The sequence below is a fragment of the Triticum aestivum genome, chromosome 5A (genome assembly GCF_018294505.1).
Source record: "Triticum aestivum cultivar Chinese Spring chromosome 5A, IWGSC CS RefSeq v2.1, whole genome shotgun sequence".
Taxonomy (NCBI): Eukaryota; Viridiplantae; Streptophyta; class Magnoliopsida; order Poales; family Poaceae; genus Triticum; species Triticum aestivum.
Genome location: NC_057806.1, coordinates 309545900 through 309570623, shown reverse-complemented (window position 1 = coordinate 309570623; position 24724 = coordinate 309545900). Strand labels below are relative to the sequence as shown.

General features: G+C 48.4%; 1 protein-coding gene across 1 annotated transcript; it reads left to right on the top strand.

Moving 5' to 3' along the window:
* The first annotated feature begins 922 nt into the window (after window positions 1–922).
* LOC123103072 (F-box/kelch-repeat protein At5g26960) lies at window positions 923–2497 on the top strand. The gene has a single exon (XM_044524563.1). It carries the CDS (start codon window positions 1028–1030, stop codon window positions 2345–2347), a length of 1320 nt encoding a protein of 439 aa, XP_044380498.1. The 5' UTR covers window positions 923–1027; the 3' UTR covers window positions 2348–2497.
* The last annotated feature ends 22227 nt before the right edge of the window (window positions 2498–24724 follow it).

Genomic DNA, 24724 nt, shown 5'->3' with positions numbered 1-24724 from the left:
CATGTGTGGTCAATCGATTTCTCAAACGTTGGATGCGAGATCAAAGGCCCACAATGCTTCTTCAACCTCCATCTCCCCTTCAGCCGCCAGCCATCACCGGCCCCCGCCGCCTCACCGTCCCGTCCTCCCCGAAACCACTTCTCATCGCCGGTCCTCCGCCGCCTCGGCCATCCCTCTAGGCCCGCCACGCTAAGCTTTTTCTCCGGCGAATCCCCACGCCACCGCCCTACCACTGCGCCCCACCATCGCCCCCATCATGAACCCTAAGATAGATACTGGGGTAGCCTCTCCGGCGAGCCCCTCCACTACGGCTGGTTCTTCCTTCCCTCCGGCGAGCCCCCCATGAAAATCGACTGACCCAAAGTCGGATCAATCGACTGAAATGTAGCTATTCTGATAAAAAATAACCAAATCATTTTGTTTTGTTTAATGGAGATCACTTGAATTTCAAACAAGCAATCAACTCCGCCCTTTGCCGGTGGGGGCACCACCGCACCAGCACAGTGCCCAACGGCTGGCCCCCCACCTTCTCAATGCCCAATCACAATCACAACCCATCTGCTAATCTAAATTTTGATAAAAATATTTAACTAATAAAATGTTCATGCATGTCATAAAAAATTATATTATTAAAACTATGTTCAAATACGAATCCAATTATATAATTTTTGTTGACATGCATTAATATTTTATTAGTGAAACCTTTGGTCAAAATTTGACACAAATTAGAAAAAGGACCAATAAATCAGGTCGGAGTCAAAATTACATAGAAAATAGCCAAATCGTTTTATTTTATTTAATAAAAATTCTGACTTGAATTTCAAACAAGCAATCAACTCCGCCCTTTGCTGGTGGGGGCACCGCCGCACCGGCACAGAACCCAACGGCTGGCCCCTTTTTTCTCTTCACGCCCAATCGCAATCACAACCCATCTCCTAATCTAAATCGCACTCAAAATCTAACCCAAATCCACGGCCCAACTCTGACGGTACGGCCATGGACTCGTAGAAGTACTCACCATCGGCGAATGCAGCACCGCGACCCCGATCCACTCCGGCGAGCTCCCGAGGCCACTGTCATGGCCGCGAACAGCTACCACTCCCGCAGCATGTCGTGGTTCGTCAAGTCCTGCATCCCTGCCGACCCCGACCGCCACATCTCCGTCCCCGTCTCAGTCCCCGCTCCTGTCGCTGCTTCATCCACCACCAGCCTCTGCTTCCCCGCCCAACCACCACCGCCCATCTCCGCGCTGCCCGACGACCTCATCCTCGAGTGCCTTGTCCGCGTGCCCAGGGTCTCCCTCCCGCCGCTCCCCGCCGTCTGCCGCCGCTTCGCCGACCTCCTCGCGTCCCACGCCTTCCTCCAGCTCCGCCGCGCGCGCGGCCAGCTCCAGCCCTCCCTGCTCGCCGTCTCCGTCCCCGACCACGGCGGCGCCTTCGCCCAGGCCCTGCTCCAGTTCCGGCCGGAGCAGCAGCAGCTCCAGGTCACCGCGCTGCCGCTGCCGCTGGCTCTGCTGCATTGCGGCCGCTCCGTGTTCGCGCACGCGCGCGCCGTCGCGCTGGGCCGCGACATCTTCCTCGTCGGCCGCGGCGCGACGCTGCGGGTGGACGCGCTCACGGGCGCCGCGCGCGCGTGCGCGCCCACGCTGTTCCAGCGGAAGAAGTTCGCGGCGGCCGCCGTGGGAGGGCGGATCTACGTCGCCGGCGGGTCCGCGCGGACCGCGGCGGTCGAGGAGTACGACCCGGTGGCGGACGCGTGGCGCGTGGTCTCCGAGGCTCCGCGGAGGAGGTACGGGTGCGCCGGGGCCGGGGCAGGAGGTGTGTTCTACGTGGCCGGCGGGGTCGCGGTGTCCGGCGACGGTGCGCGGGCGCTCGGGCCGCACGTGTGCGCCGGGTCGGTGGACGCGCTGCACGTCGCGTCCGGCAGTTGGGCGCGGCCGCGGGCGCTGCCCGGCGGCGGCTGCGTCGTGGGCGCCTGCGGCGTCGGCGACCATCTCTACGTGGTGGCCAGCCACGCGGTGGAGCTCTCCTTCTGGAGGTGGCACGGCGGTGCAGGTCGAGGCAGCGATCTCAGAGCTGGTGGCGGGTGGGTGGCGCTCGAGGCCCCGCCCATGCCGAGGGGGTCGGTGGGGCTGGGCATGGCGGTGCGCGTGACGATGGCGGGCATCGGGCGTGAGACAGTGACAGCCGTAATGAGCGCGGCGGCAGTCCGGGGCCACAATGCGGCGGGGGCCGGCCCGTTCGAAGGGATGGTGCTGGCGTACGACATCGCCGGCGGCAAGTGGAGCCGCGCGCCGGACCTGCCACCCGGGTTCCGGCGAGCCGCCTGTGCGGGCGTCGAGTGCTGACAGCGTGGGCCACTGACATTTGTGCCTGTTCGGTGGGTTTCACATGGTGTGCAAGTAAACACTGGGTTTGTTTGATTTGATTTGACTTGATGCTACATTTTCGTGTATTGTTATTGGGCGGAGGCTGGTTTATTCGAGTACAGTTCTTCACTATTGATGCCGAAATTTGGCGTCGTATTCAGTTTTCCAAACTAGCCGGGGCCATCGTTATGGGTCGTGGCCATGTATGAAGCGACTCGAGTTTGACGCCTTCCCACCGTCTGTTGTGCGAGGACTGTTAGAGCAACCCACATAGGTCACCCATATTGTATTGTCTGCCTCTATATCTTTTCTTCTTTTTCTTCTTCTTGTTGTTACACCAACCAAATAATCAAATGCTTACATTGATTTAAGCTAACGTTGCATTACGATGTTCTTACATGGAGGATGAAAAGTCAATTAGCACTTGAGTCCACACACCTCTAAGAAAAGCCTAGGGTTCCTTTGCCTCCTGCCGGCGCCCCACCTCCACCAGTCCGCCTTGTCTTCGGTGGCTTTAGGACGATGGCGGCGCGGTGGATACCAGCCCTTGCCGGCGGGAAGACTCTGTTTTCGGATGTTCCTTCGAATTTTGTTAGGATCCGTGTCCTGCTCCCGAAGACGAGACGACGGCGGCTACCTTAAGATGGAATAAGGTTCTTCCGGCTAGCCCTTGTCTCGGTGGTGTGTCTAGCATCATCGGTGGACGTGTGGAGGTGTGTCTTCGGTGGATCTGTCCTTGGTGGATTTTCTCGAATCTGGTTGTACTTCTATGTTTGTGTCATTTTAGGTTGGATCTTTTCAATCTACACTACTCTTCAGTGGCACTTGATATTCTGTTGTGCTGGTCCTTGTAACGCCTTCGATGCAGCTATATCTCCCACGTGTCGAAGCACGACTTAGAGACATAACTGCATTGAAAGCAATATCGCAAGTGAGGTAATCTTCACACAACCCATGTAGTACAAAAGGGAAAGGGATACATGGTTGGCTTACAATCGCCACTTCACACAATTACATGAATAAAGCATTACATCAACCAAATACATACAAGGTCCGACTACGGAACCAAAATAAAAGAAGACTACCCCAAATACTATACAGATCCCCGATCGACCCCAACTGGGCTCCGCTACTGATCAACTGGAAACGAAAACAACATAAAGGACAAGATCTTCATCGAGCTCCTCCTGAGCTTGGTTGCATCATCTGCATGGTTCAACGGCACCTGCAAGCTGGTTTTGGAAGTATCTGTGAGTCACGGGGACTCATCAATCTCACACCCTCGTGATCAAGACTATTTAAGCTTATGGGTAAGGTAAAAGTATGAGGAGGAGCTGCAGCAAACGACTAGCATATATGATGGCTAACATATTCATAAAAGAGAGCGAGAAGAGAAGGCAAAAGCACGGTCGATGAACTATGATCAAGAAGTGATCCTAAAACAACCTACATCAAGCATAACTCCAACACCGTGTTCACTTCCCGGACCCCGCCAAGAAGAGACCATCACGGTAACACACGCGTTTGGTGCATTTTAATTAAGGTCAACTTCAGGTTTTCTACAACCGGACGTTAACAAATTTCCATCTGCCCATAACCATGGGCACGGCTTTCGAAAGTTCAAATCCCTGCAGGGGTGTCCCAACTTAGCCCATCACAAGCTCTCACGGTCAACGAAGGATATTCCTTCTAGCGGGAAGACCCGATCAGACTCGGAATCCCGGTTACAAGACATTCTCGACAATGGTAAAACAAGTCCAGCAAGACCGCCCGATGCGCCGACATCCTGATAGGAGCTGCACATATTTCGTTCTCAAGGCAACACCGGATAAGCAATTCGTACAACTAAAACCAGCCCTCGAGTTTCCCCGAGGTGGCGCTGCAAGGGGCTCTAGTTTAGACCAACACTTAGACAAGCATTGGCCCGGGGGTTTAAAATAAAGATGACCCTTGGGCTGGCCCAACCCAAGGGAAAAAAGGCTAGGTGGCAAATGGTAAAACCAATATTGGGCCTTGCTGGAGGAGTTTTATTCAAAGCGAACTGTCAAGGGGTTCCCATTATAACCCAACCGCGTAAGGAACGCAAAATCCGGGAACATAACACTGATATGACGGAAACTAGGGCGGCAAGAGTGGAACAAAACACTAGGCATAAGGCCGAGCCTTCCACCCTTTACCAAGTATATAGATGCATTAATTAAATAAGAGATAATGTGATATCCCAACAAGTAAACATGTTCCAACAAGGAACAACATCTCCATGTTCCAACAAGGAACAAACTTCAATCTTCACCTGCAACTAACAACGCTATAAGAGGGGCTGAGCAAAGCGGTAACATAGCCAAACAACGGTTTGCTAGGACAAGGTGGGTTAGAGGCTTGGTTCAACAATATAGGAGGCATGATAAGCAAGTGGTAGGTATCGCAGCATAGGCATAGCAAAAGAGCGAGCAACTAGCAAGCAAAGATAGAAGTGATTTCGAGGGTATGACCATCTTGCCTGAAATCCCGCAAGGAAGAAGAACGAGTCCATGAAGAAGACAAACGGACGTAGTCGAACAGGTCCTCACAATCACGACGTTACCGGAACCAACCTGAAGAAGAAACACCGGAAAGAAGCACACAACATAGTAAACAACCAACACATGAACATGGTATGATATGCGGGATGCGGTATGCGATGCATATGCATGATTTGCAAAGGAATGCTTGAACCTGGCCTCAAGTCGGAAATCCAAGAGTGCCACTGGAAAGGTGAGATGATTTCGGTTGAAATCGATATAAAGTTCACCGGAATCGGATGCACGGTTTGGAAATGGCAAGCAAAACAAATATGGCACCTGTCTGCGATAAACAGTAAGTAGCCATCTAAATGCAACAAGTTAAATATGCTACAACACTCAAACATGACAATAAAATACATGGCAAGGATCCACTCAAGATGCTTGACAAAAGATGAACACTGAGCTACAGCTAATTCACTCATTAACAGATTCAAACAAGCATGGCAAAAGTGCAAATGATAACATGTTTCAGACTTAGTGAAATTAACACAATTCTGGAATTTATTATCAAGAAGCACACTTTAGAGCATGAAAACTACATGCTACAGGAACTTAACATGGCAAGGCAAGGCATGGCATGAAGCTACTCAAAGCACTTAACAAAAGTCCCTTAGTGACCTTGAGCCAAAAGGGATCATAAAATACAATGGCAAGCTTGTGAACATGGCAAAAACATAAACAGATTCAGACTTAGTGAAAAACTGAAGCATGCAAATCAGTTAACGAGTAGGCATGTTTACGAGCTCGATGCACTTACTACAGAGCATGGCATGACAAACTAAGCATACACCCATCAAGAAGACATGGCATAGAAGCTAGACATGACAAGAACAACAACATAGCATGCACGGATCAATAGCAACATCCTCGGCAAAATTGCTTATCATGTCAACGATCTTCCAGGAACATTAAATAGTAAAAGTAGAGCTCGATTGACTCAAGTTAGGATGCTCCATAATTTCAAATAAAGATATGGATGGATAGAGCACCACAATATTAACAAAACATCCTTACTGATCATCCTCAAAAGAGGCACGGATCACTAGGAAACCACATGAACATATGACATAACGACAAAATCAGGGCAATGACTTGGTGAAATTCTAAGTCCCTGAAATCAGCATTACCGATTACGCTACTTTGCAAGCTTGTGCTAGTCACCACACATATCACAAAAATGCATGGCAAGCACCACTTTAAATATGGCATGGCATATAACAAAACACATGTAGAGCTCAGGATCATAGCATGCACATATTAATCATGGCAAAAATGACAAAATGTCATTTGCTGAAACAGATCCGATAAATACATTACATAGCCCTCTTCCAACAGCATTTCAGGCATCAAGATGAGCTCAAATGAAAATGATGCAATGAGATGAAATGATTTACTCGTCGAGAAGAACATTTTTATATGCTACACGCATGAATCGGAGCTACGGATGCAGAGTTACGATGCGTTGAATATGGGCATATGAATCTGAAAACTTCGGGGACTTAGTGGAATTTAACCTCTGTGAAAAGTCAACGCGGGATGAGGATATTCGGGACGTAGGGAAGGAGCCGTTTGGTTGGAGGGATGGGTGGATCTGATCCACCCTCACCAGATCTGGCCGGAGTTGACTCCGGTGAGGGCGAGGATGAACTCCGCCGAGGAACGCGGAAGCCGAGGCGGCGGCGCACGGCAATCGAGGCAGCGGCGCGCAGCAAGCAAGGCGGCGGGGCACGGCGAGCGGCGGCGCGGGAGACATGGCGGCGGCCGGCGGCGGCGATGCGCGGATGACACGACGAGCGAGAAGGGCGGCGGTGGTCGCGGGCGCACGGGAGGCGAGGAGCGGAGGCGCGGCTTGGGCCCGGAGGGTCGGATCCGGGCCCGCGGGCCTGGCGCGGTGGGAGGGGAGCCGGCGGGCCAGGTGGCGCGCCGTGAGTGGCTCGAGGCGGCGGCGCAGGTGATGTGGCGAGCGCTGATTGGTTGGAGCGACGTGGCGGCGGCAGCGGACATGTCCGGCCGGCGCGGGAGGAAGTGTCCGGCGACGCGCGGAGGAGTTTTTAGGGTTTCATCTACGCGAGAATTTCGGAGGGAGACACATATTTATAGGTAGAGGGAGTTAGGAAGCTCCAAATGAGGTGCGGTTTTCGGCCACGCGATCGTGATCGAACGACCGAGATGATGGAGGAGGTTTAGGTGGGCTTTTGGGCCACTTTGGAAGGGTGTTGGGCTGCAACACACACGAGGCCTTTTCGGTCCCTCGGTTAACCGTTGGAGTATCAAACGAAGTCCAAATGATACAAAACTTGACAGGCGGTCTACCGGTAGTAAACCAAGGCCGCATGACAAGTCTAGGTCCAATCCGAAAACGTTTAACACCCGCACACGAAAAGAGGTAGAAAGGGGCATCGGGTGACATAGGAGCGCCGGATTGCAAAACGGACATCGGGGAAAATGCTCGGATGCATGAGACGAACACGTATGCAAATGAAATGCACATGATGACATGATATGCAATGCGTGACACGCAAGCAATGACAAGGCAACAACAGCAAATAACTGGAAGACACCTGGCACATCGGTCTCGGGGCGTCACAGCACTCCACCACTACGAGAAGATCTTGTCCCAAGATCTAGAATGGCACCGGAGGGACAAACGGAGGAGAAAGAGAAGAGGTAAAACTAAGTTGCTTCTTTGACCAATGAGTGAAACCAAAGAACCTTGCAAAGGTTAAGCCATCTCGAGAAAAGAATACAACGGAGATGAACGAAGTTGAAAACACTCCGTTAGAAAAGAGGAACAATGAAGAACAAATTCGTATGGCACTTCGGTTAAAAGAGATGCAAGACTTGATAAGGCGAAAAGAACTTGAGCAAAAGGGCACAACACTCCGGTTAAATGGATAGGCATGAAAAGAACATGATCTTTGACAAAACGAGATGATGGGTGAAAAGAACAACATCGCAATGCCTTCGGAACGAAAGAATAGAAGATAGATAATTGAAATAGGAGAATGGAGAAGAAAATGTCAATTTCTGCCACAACAGAGCTTGAAAAGGCATACTTAGGATAAGGTTCGGATGGAGTTGTTGGAAAACCAACAACGAAAAAGGATAAGCTTGATATGGTCTTATGGAATACATCTCAAATTATGAGGTGACAACCTGCCACTCACGGGAAAAAGAATTGGATTGGTATGAACAAGGAGACGAGAAAATATTTCACCGGGAGGATAAAGAAGAACTTGCATCATTTATAAGCACCACAAATAGTAACATCCTTACGGAAGGCTTTAGGTGAAATATAACCCAAGGTAAATCCAATGAAGAGATTGATGGATTTAAGATACCTCATACTTGACAACATGTGAATCATGAACATGAACTCAAGTTATGAAGAATGACATAGCACCACCTCAAATGATACGGTAGAAGGAATTACACTTCGAAATGCAAGATGAAGAATGCTTGAGCTCCTTTGAAAAGAATCTTGATGAACACTTCGAGAAGGAATTAAATCTTTGATGAACCATCATGTAGAACCTCCATGAAGAACTTCGGTAATAAAAGAATGTTCAAACGAAAGGAAAGAGAAGTAGAAAACACAAGGTGAATCCTTGTGACGATTTAGATGAATCTCCGTGGTGATATAATTGAAATAACTTGGAGCTCCAGAAAAGAAAGATGAACAAAAGAAATCAAGAATTTTTTTGAACCTCCGGAATAAGGAATTAAATCACTTAGATGAAACAAGAATAAGAATTACATTATGCTTATCCTTCACCAATTTAAATTGATGACAATCAACGGATTTGGCATATTACTTATTCTCGTCAAAAAGATTAAGATAGATATAGCACAAACTTCGGAAGATCTTCAACGAACCACCGTAAGAATTGAAACAACGAATAAATTGATATGATAAATGAAGGAAGAAGAATCTTGAGTGAACCACCGTAAGAATTAAAAATGAACAAAGAAAAGATAAGGAAGACACCGGGAAGAATTTAGCAAATGAATGAAGATGCTTGAGAGAATTTAGATACATGAGAACGAAGGGATCACGAACTGATTAGAGATCACTTGATGCACCGGTAAGATTGGAGAATGACAACTGAAAGCTGAGAATGAATACACCTGAATTGATGGACTCCGGATAATCAAACTGAGAAGACTCTTGAATTGCTCCGGATAGGTGAAAAGAATTCTCACAATCAAACAATTATGAGAGGATGGCCTCGAACTAGAACCACGAATCTCTGAGAGAACGGATAAGATATGGAGGTAAAACTCTTCTTCGGGCTTCAAATGTTGAGAGTGACGACGAGAAACACCACCGTGAATTGTTGAGATACTCCGAAAGAATCAAAAATGAAGAGATTGAGCCAACGATGAAAATAATTTAACCTATCTTGGAGAAAGGCATTTGACTGATGATAAATCATTCTTACGTCAAACTTCGAAAAGAATTTGATGGTAGCTCCGGGGAAAAATAGAAGAGTCAGGTAAGATCCTGGAGAAAGACCTATGGGTTAGGGCCCACTCAAAAGATACACCGTTGAACGATTTGAAGGAGAGATTGCACCAGTTGAATTAAATGGCTTGAATGGGATAATAACCTCGAAATAGGTTGAATGGATCTTGGATGACAAGACGAGCCTTATGAGATATCTTGAACACTCCAGAACAAAGAATAGTGAAAAGTGAATGATTATGATGTGCACCGGTTTAAGAAAAGCATTGGGCAAAATGAAAGAACTATGCTCAATACAAAGCTTGAATTGAATCCACCGGAGAAGAAAAAGAATGAATAATGATGAACTTGAGGTTCCGTTAGAATCTTCATGAGAATCACCGGATAAGAACATTGAAGGAAAAGAATGGAGAGACTTCCATCAATAAAATGATACTTGATTGAGAAATCTGAGTCCCTGAAGAAAAAGGGTGGGTGGGCGGTGATGGGGTCATGTACCTAGGGTAGGGTCACAAACCTGATCTAAGTACCCTGCCCAAGGACACCCTTAGAAGAGGTCACCTTCCAGTCGACCAATGAGGGACTCACTCGACTGACTTGAAGGACTCGACCACAAAGACTCACTCGACCACAAGAAGGTCAAGAGGCACTCTGCACTGCAACGGCCTGTAATTAAGTAGACTTTATGATAGTAAAGACACTTTATGTGGGGCGTTACCAGTAACGCCCCGGACTTAACTCATCTTAAACCCTCTCCTACGTGGGCTGGCTGGGGTCCTGGCGCACTCTATATAAGCCACCCCCCTCCACAGGCAGGAGGGTTCGGCACCCTGTAACTTGTATACATATAATCCACTCGACCGCCTCTGGGCTCCGAGACGTAGGGCTTTTACTTCTTCCGAGAAGGGCCTGAACTCGTACATCCCCTGTGTTTACAACCTCTCCATAGCTAGGACCTTGCCTCTCCATACCTACCCCCCACTCTACTGTCAGGCTTAGAACCACGACAGTTGGCGCCCACCGTGGGGCAGGTGTTTTAGCGATTTTGTGGGGAAGTTGCGATTCTTCCGAGTACTTTCATCATGGTGGCTGCTGGAGTTTTGGTCGAGGGTCGAGAGATCCGTCTCGGCGCTCTCATCTTCATCGCCGACGACTCCGCCTGGCTCCAGGAGGCTCCACTTGACGTTGATGCGCTCCCCATCCGCGGTGAGACGCATTTTCGCGCATGTGTCCGCGGCGTTCTGCTGCGGCAACCGTCGACCCCGTATCGGTCGACATCCCCATCGACCACCTTCCCGGTCTCCCGCCAGCGCAAGCGCTCGGGCCGGTCGAGGATTCAGCGGTGGGTGAGGCACGCGGTGGCTCGCCAAATGGCCACCACCCAAGTTGCAGCAATCGAGCCCGACGAATCTCTCTACGGCCTGTTCGATCTGTCGACTGGCTCCGTAGAGACCGCATCCGAGTGCGATAGCAGTGATCCAGCGGCGGAAATCCTGATGGTCGACGGGCCCCGCAGTCCCCCTGGCTTCGCCCGTGATGGTGGAGCAGGCGACGGAGGCGACCCCGCACGAGATCACGAAGAGTACCAGCCCGAGCCACTCGACTCTCTGCAAAGAGAAGAACTTCGCCGCAGGAACGTGGATGTCCTGCGTACTCCCATCGCAGGAGAAACCCCCGAGGCTCGCGCCTTGGAGGAGGCACGTTTGGCCAATTTGGCCGAACGCACTCGACTGGAGAATCTTCAGCGAGCACTCGACGAGCGTGCGCGGCAACGAGTTCCCGACACCAGTCGACGTCAACTCTTCCCGCCGACTCAGGTATATCGAACCCCAATCCAGAATTTAGCAGCTGCGACCCGTATAGCAGAGTCCATCCAGCCCTCTCAGTCGGAAGCTGGCAGAGGCTTGATGCAGATCAGGGATCTGCTCCGGGCAGCAGGAGACCAGAATTCGGCCGTGTCGCAGTCGCGCAACAGAATTCACAGTCGATCCGTCGCTGCGAATACGGTTCAGTCGGCTCACAGTCCCAGATCGCCTCCGCGGCGTGAAGGGCGCGAGAATCGGCGAGACCAATATGGTGACCGACTCGACCGAGATGATAGGCGTCGAGTGCCCAATTCCCCTCCGAGGGGTGGGTCTTACGCTCCTCGGCAGCAAGATGACAGACGTCAGTTCAGTACGGGGCGAAGAGTTCCAGTCGACCCCAGAGAACCAGGCTTCGACGCGCGATCCATTATCGTGCAAGGTTTGGTCGACCGGAACAGAGCCCATCGAGGCGGACTCGACAGAGATGCGCCCACAAGCAGTCGAGTGCATGTTTCTGGTCCTGAATGTTTCAGCAGAGCTATCAGAGCCGCAGTTATCCCTCCCAATTTCAGGTTGGCAACAGGAGTCAGCAAGTTCACTGGTGAGTCTAAGCCTGAAACTTGGCTTGAGGACTACCGAGTGGCAGTTCAGATTGGTGGTGGGAACGACGAGGTGGCCATGAAGCATTTGCCCCTCATGCTGGAAGGTTCTGCCAGGGCATGGTTGACTCAATTACCTCCTAGCAGCATTTACACTTGGGAAGATCTGTCCCGAGTGTTCATCAGAACGTTTGAAGGAACTTGCAAGCGACCAGCTGGACTGACAGAGTTGCAAGTCTGCGTGCAGAAGACCAATGAGACTCTCAGAGAGTATATTCAGAGATGGATCACTTTGCACCATACTGTGGAGAATGTGTCTGATCATCAGGCAGTCTGCGCCTTTAAAGATGGCGTCAAGAACAGAGAATTGAGTTTGAAGTTTGGTCGAACCGGTGACATGACCTTGAGTCGGATGATGGAGATTGCTACCAAGTACGCCAACGGCGAAGAAGAAGACCGACTCCGAAGCGGCAAGCACAAGCCGAGTCAGTCGGAAAAAGGAAACACCAGTCGGAAACAGAAGCGGAAGGCTGAACCGGCAGCTCCTGGAGAGGCTCTGGCCGTGACTCAAGGAAAGTTTAAAGGGAAACCAAAAGGATCCTGGAACCCTAAGAAGGTGAAGGATAAAGAAGGGAACGACGTGATGGATATGCCGTGTCACATCCACACGAAGAAAGACGAAGAGGGGAATATCATCTACCCGAAGCATACCACTCGCCAATGTCGACTCCTGATCCAGCAGTTTCAGGGAAAACAGTCTAAGGACAAGGAGAAGGAGTCGGACAAGGCCGAAGACAAGGAGGACAGTGAGGAAGGATATCCGCATATCAACTCCACTCTGATGATCTTTGCAGATGTGGAAAGCAAGAGTCGATTGAAAGTCATTAACCGAGAAGTGAACATGGTTGCCCCAGCAAAAGCAAATTATCTGAAATGGTCCCAAATACCCATCACATTCGACCAATCTGATCACCCGACTCATATTGCCACCCCTGGGAGGCAAGCTTTGGTGGTCGATCCAGTTGTCGAAGGCACTCGACTGACAAAAGTGCTGATGGACGGTGGAAGCGGGCTGAATTTGTTGTATGCAGACACACTGAAAGGAATGGGCATTCCGATGTCCCGACTGAGCACCAGTAACATGAGCTTTCATGGAGTTATACCAGGGAAGAAAGCCGAGTCACTCGGCCAAATAGCTCTGGACGTGGTGTTTGGTGATTCGAAACATTTTCGCAAAGAAAAGTTGACGTTTGAGGTCGTGGATTTTCAGAGTGCATATCATGCCATTTTGGGGAGACCAGCTTACGCACGGTTCATGGCTCGACCATGTTACGTGTACCTCAAATTGAAGATGCCCGGCCCCAAAGGAGTGATCACTGTCACCGGTGATCGGAAAAAGGCAGAAGAGTGCTTTCAGAAGGGCTCAAAGATTGCCGATTCCCAGGTGACAGCGGTCGAATTCGAAGAATACAAGCAAAATGCAGATCCGAGTGATTTGCTGCGATCCAAGAAACCCGCCACAGAGTCTGCATTTCAGTCGTCCGGTGAGACGAAGCCTGTTCACATTCACCCGACCGACCCCGATGCAGCTCCGACCCACATCTCCACAACACTCGACCCGAAATAGGAAGAAGCGCTCATCCAGTTCCTCCGTGAGAACTGGGACATTTTTGCATGGAAGCCCGCTGACATGCCAGGTGTTCCCAGGGGACTGGCTGAGCATCGCCTAAGAGTCGACTCATCTGCAAAACCAGTCAAAGAGCATCTTCGGCGGTCCGCCGTCCAGAAGAGAAAAGCCATTGGTGAGGAAGTGGCTCGACTGTTGGCGGCAGGATTTATCCGAGAGATATACCACTCCGAGTGGCTCGCTAATGTCGTCATGGTTCCTAAGAAGGACAAATCGCTCCGAATGTGCATTGATTTCAAGCACATCAACCGGGCCTGCCCGAAAGATCATTTTCCTCTCCCTCGCATAGATCAAATTGTTGACTCGACCGCGGGATGCGAGAGACTGTCTTTTCTAGACGCCTACTCCGGGTACCACCAGATCCGTCTGTACGGACCCGACGAGATAAAAACAGCTTTCATCACTCCATTCGGGTGCTTCTGCTATATCACCATGCCATTCGGCCTCAAGAATGCCGGAGCCACATTTATGCGAATGATTCAGAAGTGTCTACTCACTCAAATCAGTCGGAATGTGGAAGCATATATGGATGATATCGTTGTCAAGTCACGAAAAGGTTCCGACCTGCTCGCTGATCTCGCCGAAACATTTGCCAACCTCAGAAGGTATGATATCAAGCTCAATCCATCAAAGTGCACATTTGGAGTTCCTGGTGGCAAGTTACTCGGTTTTCTCGTTTCTGAACGAGGAATCGACGCTAATCCAGAGAAGATCGGCACTATTCTCCGAATGAAACGCCCTGTGCGAGTGCACGATGTCCAGAAGCTTACTGGATGCTTGGCCGCATTAAGTCGATTCATCTCACGACTCGGTGAAAAGGCATTGCCTCTTTACCGACTGATGAAGAAGGCAGACAAGTTCGAGTGGACTCCAGAAGCTGATGCAGCGTTTGCCGAGCTAAAAGCTCTGCTCTCCACCCAGCCGGTGCTTGCTGCTCCAATCAGCAAGAGCCTCTGTTGCTCTATATCGCAGCCACAGGACAAGTCGTCAGTACTGTGCTTACGGTCGAGCGAGAAGAAGAAGGAAAAGCTCTCAAAGTTCAGCGCCCAGTGTATTATTTGTCTGAAGTCTTGACTCCATCCAAGCAGAGATATCCTCATTATCAGAAGCTTGTGTATGGAATATACATGACCACAAAGAAGGTTGCTCATTATTTCTCTGATCATTCCATCACAGTCGTCAGCGACGCTCCACTATCAGAGATTTTGCACAACAGAGATGCAACTGGTCGAGTGGCTAAATGGGCGATTGAACTTCTTCCCCTTGATATCAAGTTTGAGTCAAAGAAAGCCATTAAGTCCCAGGCAATAGCCGATTTCCTCGCCGAGTGGATTGAACAGCAGCAGCCGACTGAAGTTCACTCGGAGCATTGGACCATGTTCTTTGATGGCTCTAAGATGTTGAATGGTTCCGGTGCTGGGGTTGTCCTGGTTTCCCCCAGAGGAGATAAGCTCAGATATGTGCTCCAGATTCACTTTGATTCCTCCAACAATGAGGCAGAATATGAGGCCCTCTTATATGGGTTGCGCATGGCCATTTCACTCGGCGTCCGTCGCCTGATGGTCTATGGCGACTCGGATTTAGTGGTCAACCAAGTGATAAAGGAGTGGGACGTGAGAAGCCCAGCCATGACTGGATACTGCAGTGCAGTGAGGAAGCTGGAAAAGAAGTTCGAGGGGTTGGAGCTCCATCATATACCCCGACTGAAAAATCAAGCAGCTGATGATCTAGCAAAGATAGGTTCCAAGAGAGAAGCCATTCCGAGTGGTGTGTTCTTGGAGCATATACACACTCCGTCAGTCAAAGAAGATCCTTTCACCGAAGAAGCTCCACAGCCCAAGAGTGCCACAGATCCGACTGAGGTTGAAGTCCCAGCGGTGGTCGACTTGATCATGGAAGTCTTGGTGGTCATTCCCGACTGGACAGTTCCATATATCGCGTATATCCTGAGAAAAGAGCTTCCGGAGGATGAGGAAGAGGCTCAACAGATCGTCCGTCGATCTAAGGCCTTTACCGTAATCAAAGGACAATTATATAGAGAAAGCGCGACTGGAGTTGGTCAGAAGTGCATAACACCAGAAGAAGGTCGACTCATCCTCAATGATATCCACTCGGGGACCTGTGTGTTGGGGAACGTAGCAGAAATTCAAAAAATTTCCTACGTAACACCAAGATCTATCTATGGAGAGACCAGCAACGAGTAGAAAGGGGAGTGCATCTACATACCCTTGTAGATCGCTAAGCGGAAGCATTCAAGTGAACGGGGTTGATGGAGTCGTACTCGTCGTGATTCAGATCACCGATGATCCTAGTGCCGAACGGACGGCACCTCCGCGTTCAACACACGTACAGCTCGACGATGTCTCCCACGCCTTGATCCAGCAAGGAGAGAGGGAGAGGTTGAGGAAGACTCCATCCAGCAGCAGCACAACGGCGTGGTGGTGATGGAGGAGCGTGGCAATCCTGCAGGGCTTCGCCAAGCACCTACGGGAGAGGAGGAGGTGTCACGGGAGGGAGGGAGGCGCCAAGGGCTCAGGTATGGATGCCCTCCCTCCCCTCCACTATATATAGGGGCAGGGGAGAGGGGGGAGGCGCGGCCTTGCCCCTTCCTCCAAGGAAGGGGCGCGGCTAAGAGGGGGGGGGAGGAGTCCATCCTCCCCAAGGCACCTCGGAGGTGCCTTCCCCCTTTAGGACTCTCCCCTTTTTCCTATATATTGGCGCATGGGCCTCTAGGGGCTGGTGCCCTTGGCCCATGTAGGCCAAGGCGCACCCCCTACAGCCCATGTGCCCCCCCGGGGCAGGTGGCCCCACCCGGTGGGCCCCCGGGACCCTTCCGGTGGTCCCGGTACAATACCGATGACCCCGAAACTTGTCCCGATGGCCGAAACAGGACTTCCTATATATAAATCTTTACCTCCGGGCCATTCCGGAACTCCTCGTGACGTCCGGGATCTCATCCGGGACTCCGAACAACATTCGGTAACCACATACAAACTTCCTTTATAACCCTAGCGTCATTGAACCTTAAGTGTGTAGACCCTACGGGTTCGGGAGACATGCAGACATGACCGAGATGTTCTCCGGTCAATAACCAACAGCGGGATCTGGATACCCATGTTGGCTCCCACATGTTCCACGATGATCTCATCGGATGAACCATGATGTCAAGGACTCAATCGATCCCGTATACAATTCCCTTTGTCTAGCGGTATGGTACTTGCCCGAGATTCGATCGTCGGTATACCGATACCTTGTTCAATCTCATTACCGTCAAGTCTCTTTACTCGTTCCGTAACACATCATCCCGTGATCAACCCCTTGGTCACATTGTGCACATTATGATGATGTCCTACCGAGTGGGCCCAGAGATACCTCTCCGTTTACACGGAGTGACAAAATCCCAATCTCGATTCGTGCCAACCCAACAGACACTTTCACAGATACCCGTAGTGTACCTTTATAGCCACCCAGTTATGTTGTGACGTTTGGCACACCCAAAGCACTCCTACGGTATCCGGGAGTTGCACAATCTCATGGTCTAAGGAAATGATACTTGACATTAGAAAAGCTTTAGCATACGAACTACATGATCTTGTGCTAGGCTTAGGATTGGGTCTTGTCCATCACATCATTCTCCTAATGATGTGATCCCGTTATCAACGACATCCAATGTCCATGGTCAGGAAACCGTAACCATCTATTGATTAACGAGCTAGTCAACTAGAGGCTTACTAGGGACATGGTGTTGTCTATGTATCCACACATGTATCTGAGTTTCCTATCAATACAATTCTAGCATGGATAATAAACGATTATCATGAACAAGGAAATATAATAATAATCAATTTATTATTGCCTCTAGGGCATATTTCCAACAGTCTCCCACTTGCACTAGAGTCAATAATCTAGTTCACATCGATATGTGATTAACACTCAAGGTCACATCCCCATGTGACTAACACCCAAAGAGTTTACTAGAGTCAATAATCTAGTTCACATTTACCATGTGATTAACACTCGATGAGTTCTGGGTTTGATCATGTAATGCTTGTGAGAGAGGTTATAGTCAACGGGTCTGAACCTTTCAGATCCGTGTGTGCTTTACAAATCTCTATGTCATCTCCTAGATGCAGCTACCACGTTCTATTTGGAGCTATTCCAAATAACTGTTCTACTTGGAGCTATTCTAAATTGTTGCTCCATTATACGTATCCGGTATCTCTACTCAGAGCTATCCGGATAGGTGTTAAGCTTGCATCGACGTAACCCTTTACGACGAACTCTTTTACCACCTCCATAATTGAGAAAATTCCTTAGTCCACTATTTACTAAGGATAACTTTGACCGCTGTCCTGTGATCCATTCTTGGATCACTCTTGTACCCCTTGACTGACTCATGGCAAGGCACACTTCAGGTGCGGTACACAGCATAGCATACTGTAGAGCCTATGTCTTATGCATAGGGGACGACCTTAGTCCTTTCTCTCTATTCTGCCATGGTCGAGCTTTAAGTCTTAACTTCATACCTTACAACTCAGGCAAGAACTCCTTCTTTGACTGATCCATCTTGAACACCTTCAAGATCATGTCAAGGTATGTGCTCATTTGAAAGTACCATTAAGCGTTTTAATCTATCCTTATAGATCTTGATGCTTAATGCTCAAGCAGCTTAATCCAGGCTTTTCCATTGAAAAATACTTTCCAAATAACCCTTTATGCTTTCCAGAAATTCTACGTCATTTCCGATCATTAATATGTCAACAACATATACTCATCAGAAATTCTATAGTGCTCCCACTCACTTCTTTGGAAATACAAGTTTCTCATAAACTTTGTATACACCCAAAATCTTTGATCATTATCAAAGCATACATTCCAACTCCGAGATGCTCACTCCAGTCCTCAGAAGGATTGCTGGAGCTTTGCATACTTATTAGCATATTTCAGGATAGACAAAACCTTCCGGTTGTATCACATACAACCTTTCCTCAAGAATCATCGAGGAAACAATGTTTTGACATCCTATCTGCAAGATTTCATAAATAATGCAGTAATTGCTAATATAATTCCAACAGACTCTTAGCATCGCTACGAGTGAGAAAGTCTCATCGTAGTCAACTCCTTGAGCTTGTCGAAAAACATCTTAACGACAAGTCGAGCTTTCTCAATGGTGACACTTACCATCATTGTCTGTCTTCCTTTCAAAATCCGTATGTACCTAACAGCCTTACGACCATCAAGTAGTTCTTCCAAAGTCTACACTTTGTTTTCATACATGGATCCTATCTCGGATTTTATGGTTTCTAACCATTTGTCGGAATTTGGGCCCACCATCGCTTCTCCATAGCTCGTAGGTTCATTGTTGTCTAGCAACATGACCTTCAAGACAGGATCACGTACCACTCTGAAGTAGTACGCATCCTTGTCATCCCACGAGGTTTGGTAGTGACTTGATCTGAAGTTTCATGATCACTATCATAAGCTTCCACTTCAATTGGTGTACGTGCCACAGGAACAACTTCCTGTGCCCTGCTACACACTTGTTGAAGTGACGGTTCAATAACCTCATCAAGTCTCCACCATCCTCCCACTCAACTCTTTCGAGAGAAACTTTTCCTCGAGAAAGGACCCGATTCTAGAAACAATCCCTTATTGCTTTCGAATATGAGACAGGAGGTATACCCAACTGTTTTGGGTGTCCTATGAAGATGCATTTATCCGCTTTGGGTTCGAGCTTATCAGCCTGAAACCTTTCCACATAAGCATCGCAGCCCCAAACTTCTAAGAAATGACAGCTTAGGTTTCTCTAAACCATAATTCATACGGTGTCATCTCAACGGAATTACGTGGTGCCCTATTTAAAGTGAATGTGGTTGTCTCTAATGCCTAACCCATAAACTATAGTGGTACTTCGATAAGAGACATCATGGTATGCATCATATCCAATAGGGTGCAGTTATGATGTTCGGACACACCATCACACTATGGTGTTCCAGGCTGTATTAGTTGTGAAACTATTTCCACAATGTCTTAATTCTGTGCCAAACTCGTAATTCAGATATTCATCTCTATGATCATATCATAGATATTTTATCCTCTAGTCTCGACGATCTTTCAACTTCACCCTGAAATTACTTGAACCTTTCAATAATTCAGACTCATGATTCATCAAGTAAATGTACTCAACATCCACTCAAATTATCTGTGAAGTAAGAACATAACAATATCCACTACATGCCTCAGCACTCATTGGACTGTACACATCAAAATGTATTACTTCCAACAAGTTGCTATCTTGTTCCATCTTACTGAAAACGAGGCTTTTCAGTCATCTTGCCCATGTGGTATGATTTGCATGTCCCAAGTGATTCAAAATCAAGTGAGTCAAAACGGTCCATTTGCATGGAGTTTCTTCATGCATATACACCAATAGACATGGTTCACATGTCTCAAACTTTTCAAAAACGAGTGAGCCCAAAGATCCATCAATATGGAGCTTCTTCATGCGTTTTATACCGATATGACTTACGTGGCAGTGCCACAAGTAGGTGGTACTATCATTACTATCTTTTGGCATGAACATGTGTATCACTACGATCGAGATTCAATAAACCATTCATTTTAGGTGTAAGACCATTGAAGGTATTATTCAAATAAACAGAGTAACCATTATTCTCCTTAAATGAATAACCGTATTGCGATAGACGTAATCCAATCATGTCTATGCTCAACGCAAACACCAAATAACAATTATTTAGGTTTAACACCAATCTCTTTGGTAGAGGGAGCGTGCGATGCTTGATCATATCAAGCTTGGAAAAACTTCCAACACATATCGTCAGCTCACCTTTAGCTAGTCTCCGTTTATTCCGTAGCCTTTTGTTTCGAGTTACTAACACTTAGCAACCGAACCGGTATCTAATACCCTGGTGCTACTAGGAGTACTAGCAAAGTACACATTAACACAATGTATATCCAATATACTTCTATCGACCTTGCCAGCCTTCTTATCTACCAAGTATCTAGGGTAATTCTGCTCTAGTGGTTGTTCCCCTTATTACAGAAGCACTTAGTCTCGGGTTTGGGTTTTACCTTGGGTTTCTTCACTAGAGCAGCAGCTGATTTGCCGTTTCATGAAGTATCCCTTCTTGCCCTTGCCCTTCTTGAAACTAGTGGTTTCACCAACCATCAACAATTGATGCTCCTTCTTGATTTCTACTTTCGCGGTGTCAAACATCGCGAATACCTCAAGGATCATCATATCTATCCCTGATATGTTATAGTTCATCACGAAGTTCTAACAGCTTGGTGGCAATGACTTTGGAGAACCATCACTGTCTTATCTGGAAGATCAACTCCCACTCGATTCAAATGATTGTTGTACTCAGACAATCTGAGCACAAGCTCAACAATTGAGCTTTTCTCCTTAGTTTGCAGGTTAAGAAAGTCATCGGAGGTCTTATACCTCTTGACATGGGCACGAGCCTGAAATCCCAATTTCAGCCCTCAAAACATCTCATATGTTTCGCGATGTTTCAAAAACGTCTTTGGTGCCTCAACTCTAAACCGTTTAACTGAACTATCACGTAGTTATCAAAACGTGTATGTCAGATGTTCGCAACAACCACAAACAACGTTCGAGGTTCAGCACACTGAGCGGTGCATTAAGGACATAAGCCTTCTATGAAGCAATGAGGACAATCCTCAGTTTACGGACCTAGTCCGCATAATTGCTACTATCAACTTTCAACTAATTTTTCTCTAGGAACATATCTAAACAGTAGAACTATAGCGTGAGCTACGACATAATTTGCAAAATCCTTTTGACTATGTTCAGGATAATTAAGTTCATCTTATGAACTCCCACTCAGATAGACATCCCTCTAGTCATCTAAGTGATTACATGATCCGAGTCAAACTAGGCCGTGTCCGATCATCACGTGAGACGGACTAGTCATCATCGGTGAACATCTTCATGTTGATCGTATCTTCTATACGACTCATGCTCGACCTTTCGGTCTCCGTGTTCCGAGGCCATGTCTGTACATGCTAGGCTCGTCAAGTTAACCCTAAGTGTTTCGCGTGTGTTCCGAGGCCATGTCTGTACATGCTAGGCTCGTCAACACCCGTTGTATTTGAACGTCTGAATAAAACACCCGATCATCACGTGATGTTTTGAAACAGCGAACTGTCGCAACGGTGCACAGTTAGGGGAGAACACTTCTTGAAATTGTTGTAAGGGATCATCTTATTTACTACCGTCATTCTAAGCAAATAAGATGTATAAACATGATAAACATCACATGCAATCAAATAGTGACATGATATGGCCATCATCACTTTGCTCCTTTCGATCTCCATCTTCGGGGCTCCATGATCATCATCGTCACCGGCATGACACCATGATCTCCATCATCATGATCTCCATCATCGTGTCTTCATGAAGTTGCCTCGCCAACTATTACTTCTACTACTATGGCTAACGGTTAGCAATAAAGTAAAGTAATTACATGACGTTTAAGTTGACACGCAGGTCACAAATAAATAAAGACAACTCCTATGGCTCCTGCCGGTTGTCATACTCATCGACATGCAAGTCGTGATTCCTATTACAAGAACATGATCAATCTCATACATCACATATATCATTCATCACATCCTTTTTGGCCATATCACATCACATAGCATACCCTGCAAAAACAAGTTAGACGTCCTCTAATTGTTGTTTGCATGTTTTACGTGGCTGCTATGGGTTTCTAGCAAGAACGTTTCTTACCTACGCATGAACCACAACGTGATATGCCAATTGCTATTTACCCTTCATAAGGACCCTTTTCATCGAATCCGATCCGACTAAAGTGGGAGAGACAGACACCCGCCAGCCACCTTATGCAACTAGTGCATGTTTGTCGGTGGAACCGGTCTCACGTAAGCGTACGTGTAAGGTTGGTCCGGGCCGCTTCATCCCACGATGCCGCCGAATCAAGATAAGACTAGTAATGGCAAGCATATTGAACAATATCGACGCCCACAACTACTTTGTGTTCTACTCGTGCAAAGAATCTACGCAATAGACCTAGCTCATGATGCCACTGTTGGGAACGTAGCAGAAATTCAAAAAATTTCCTACGTAGCACCAAGATCTATCTATGGAGAGACCAGCAACGAGTAGAAAGGGGAGTGCATCTACATACCCTTGTAGATCGCTAAGCGGAAGCGTTCAAGTGAACGGGGTTGATGGAGTCGTACTCGTCGTGATTCAGATCACCGATGATCCTAGTGCCGAACGGACGGCACCTCCGCGTTCAACACACGTACAGCTCGACGATGTCTCCCATGCCTTGATCCAGCAAGGAGAGAGGGAGAGGTTGAGGAAGACTCCATCCAGCAGCAGCACAACGGCGTGGTGGTGATGGAGGAGCGTGGCAATCCTGCAGGGCTTCGCCAAGCACCTACGGGAGAGGAGGAGGTGTCACGGGAGGGAGGGAGGCGCCAAGGGCTCACGTATGGATGCCCTCCCTCCCCTCCACTATATATAGGGGCAGGGGAGAGGGGGGAGGTGCAGCCTTGCCCCTTCCTCCAAGGAAGGGGTGCGGCTAAGAGGGGGGGGGAGGAGTCCATCCTCCCCAAGGCACCTCGGAGGTGCCTTCCCCCTTTAGGACTCTCCCCTTTTTCCTATATCTTGGCGCATGGGCCTCTAGGGGCTGGTGCCCTTGGCCCATGTAGGCCAAGGCGCACCCCCTACAGCCCATGTGCCCCCCCGGGGCAGGTGGCCCCACCCGGTGGGCCCCCGGGACCCTTCCGGTGGTCCCGGTACAATACCGATGACCCCGAAACTTGTCCCGATGGCCGAAACAGGACTTCCTATATATAAATCTTTACCTCCGGACCATTCCGGAACTCCTCGTGATGTCCGGGATCTCATCCGGGACTCCGAACAACATTCGGTAACCACATACAAACTTCCTTTATAACCCTAGCGTCATCGAACCTTAAGTGTGTAGACCCTACGGGTTCGGGAGACATGCAGACATGACCGAGATGTTCTCCGGTCAATAACCAACAGCGGGATCTGGATACCCATGTTGGCTCCCACATGTTCCACGATGATCTCATCGGATGAACCACCATGTCAAGGACTCAATCGATCCCGTATACAATTCCCTTTGTCTAGCGGTATGGTACTTGCCCGAGATTCGATCATCGGTATACCGATACCTTGTTCAATCTCGTTACCGGCAAGTCTCTTTACTCGTTCCGTAACACATCATCCCGTGATCAACCCCTTGGTCACATTGTGCACATTATGATGATGTCCTACCGAGTGGGCCCAGAGATACCTCTCCGTTTACACGGAGTGACAAAATCCCAATCTCGATTCGTGCCAACCCAACAGACACTTTCAGAGATACCCGTAGTGTACCTTTATAGCCACCCAGTTACGTTGTGACGTTTGGCACACCCAAAGCACTCCTACGGTATCCGGGAGTTGCACAATCTCATGGTCTAAGGAAATGATACTTGACATTAGAAAAGCTTTAGCATACGAACTACATGATCTTGTGCTAGGCTTAGGATTGGGTCTTGTCCATCACATCATTCTCCTAATGATGTGATCCCGTTATCAACGACATCCAATGTCCATGGTCAGGAAACCGTAACCATCTATTGATTAACGAGCTAGTCAACTAGAGGCTTACTAGGGACATGGTGTTGTCTATGTATCCACACATGTATCTGAGTTTCCTATCAATACAATTCTAGCATGGATAATAAACGATTATCATGAACAAGGAAATATAATAATAATCAATTTATTATTGCCTCTAGGGCATATTTCCAACACTGTGGTCATCATGCGTCCTCTCGGACCATCGTGGCCAAAGCATACCGAGCCGGATTTTACTGGCCAAAGGCGAATGAGATGGCAAAGGAGATAGTGGATAAGTGCGAAGGATGTCAGTTCTACTCGAATATGTTGCACAAGCCTGCATCGGCTCTAAAGACCATCCCACTCGTCTGGCCTTTCGCGGTATGGGGGTTGGACATGGTCGGTCCTTTGAGAACAGGGCGAAGCGGCTTTACGCATGTACTGGTGGCAGTCGACAAGTTCACCAAGTGGATCGAGGCTAAACCAATCAAGAACCTTGACACCGGTACTGCTGTTAGCTTCATCAAGGAACTAATATTCAGATATGGAGTCCCGCACAGCATCATTACAGATAATGGGTCAAAC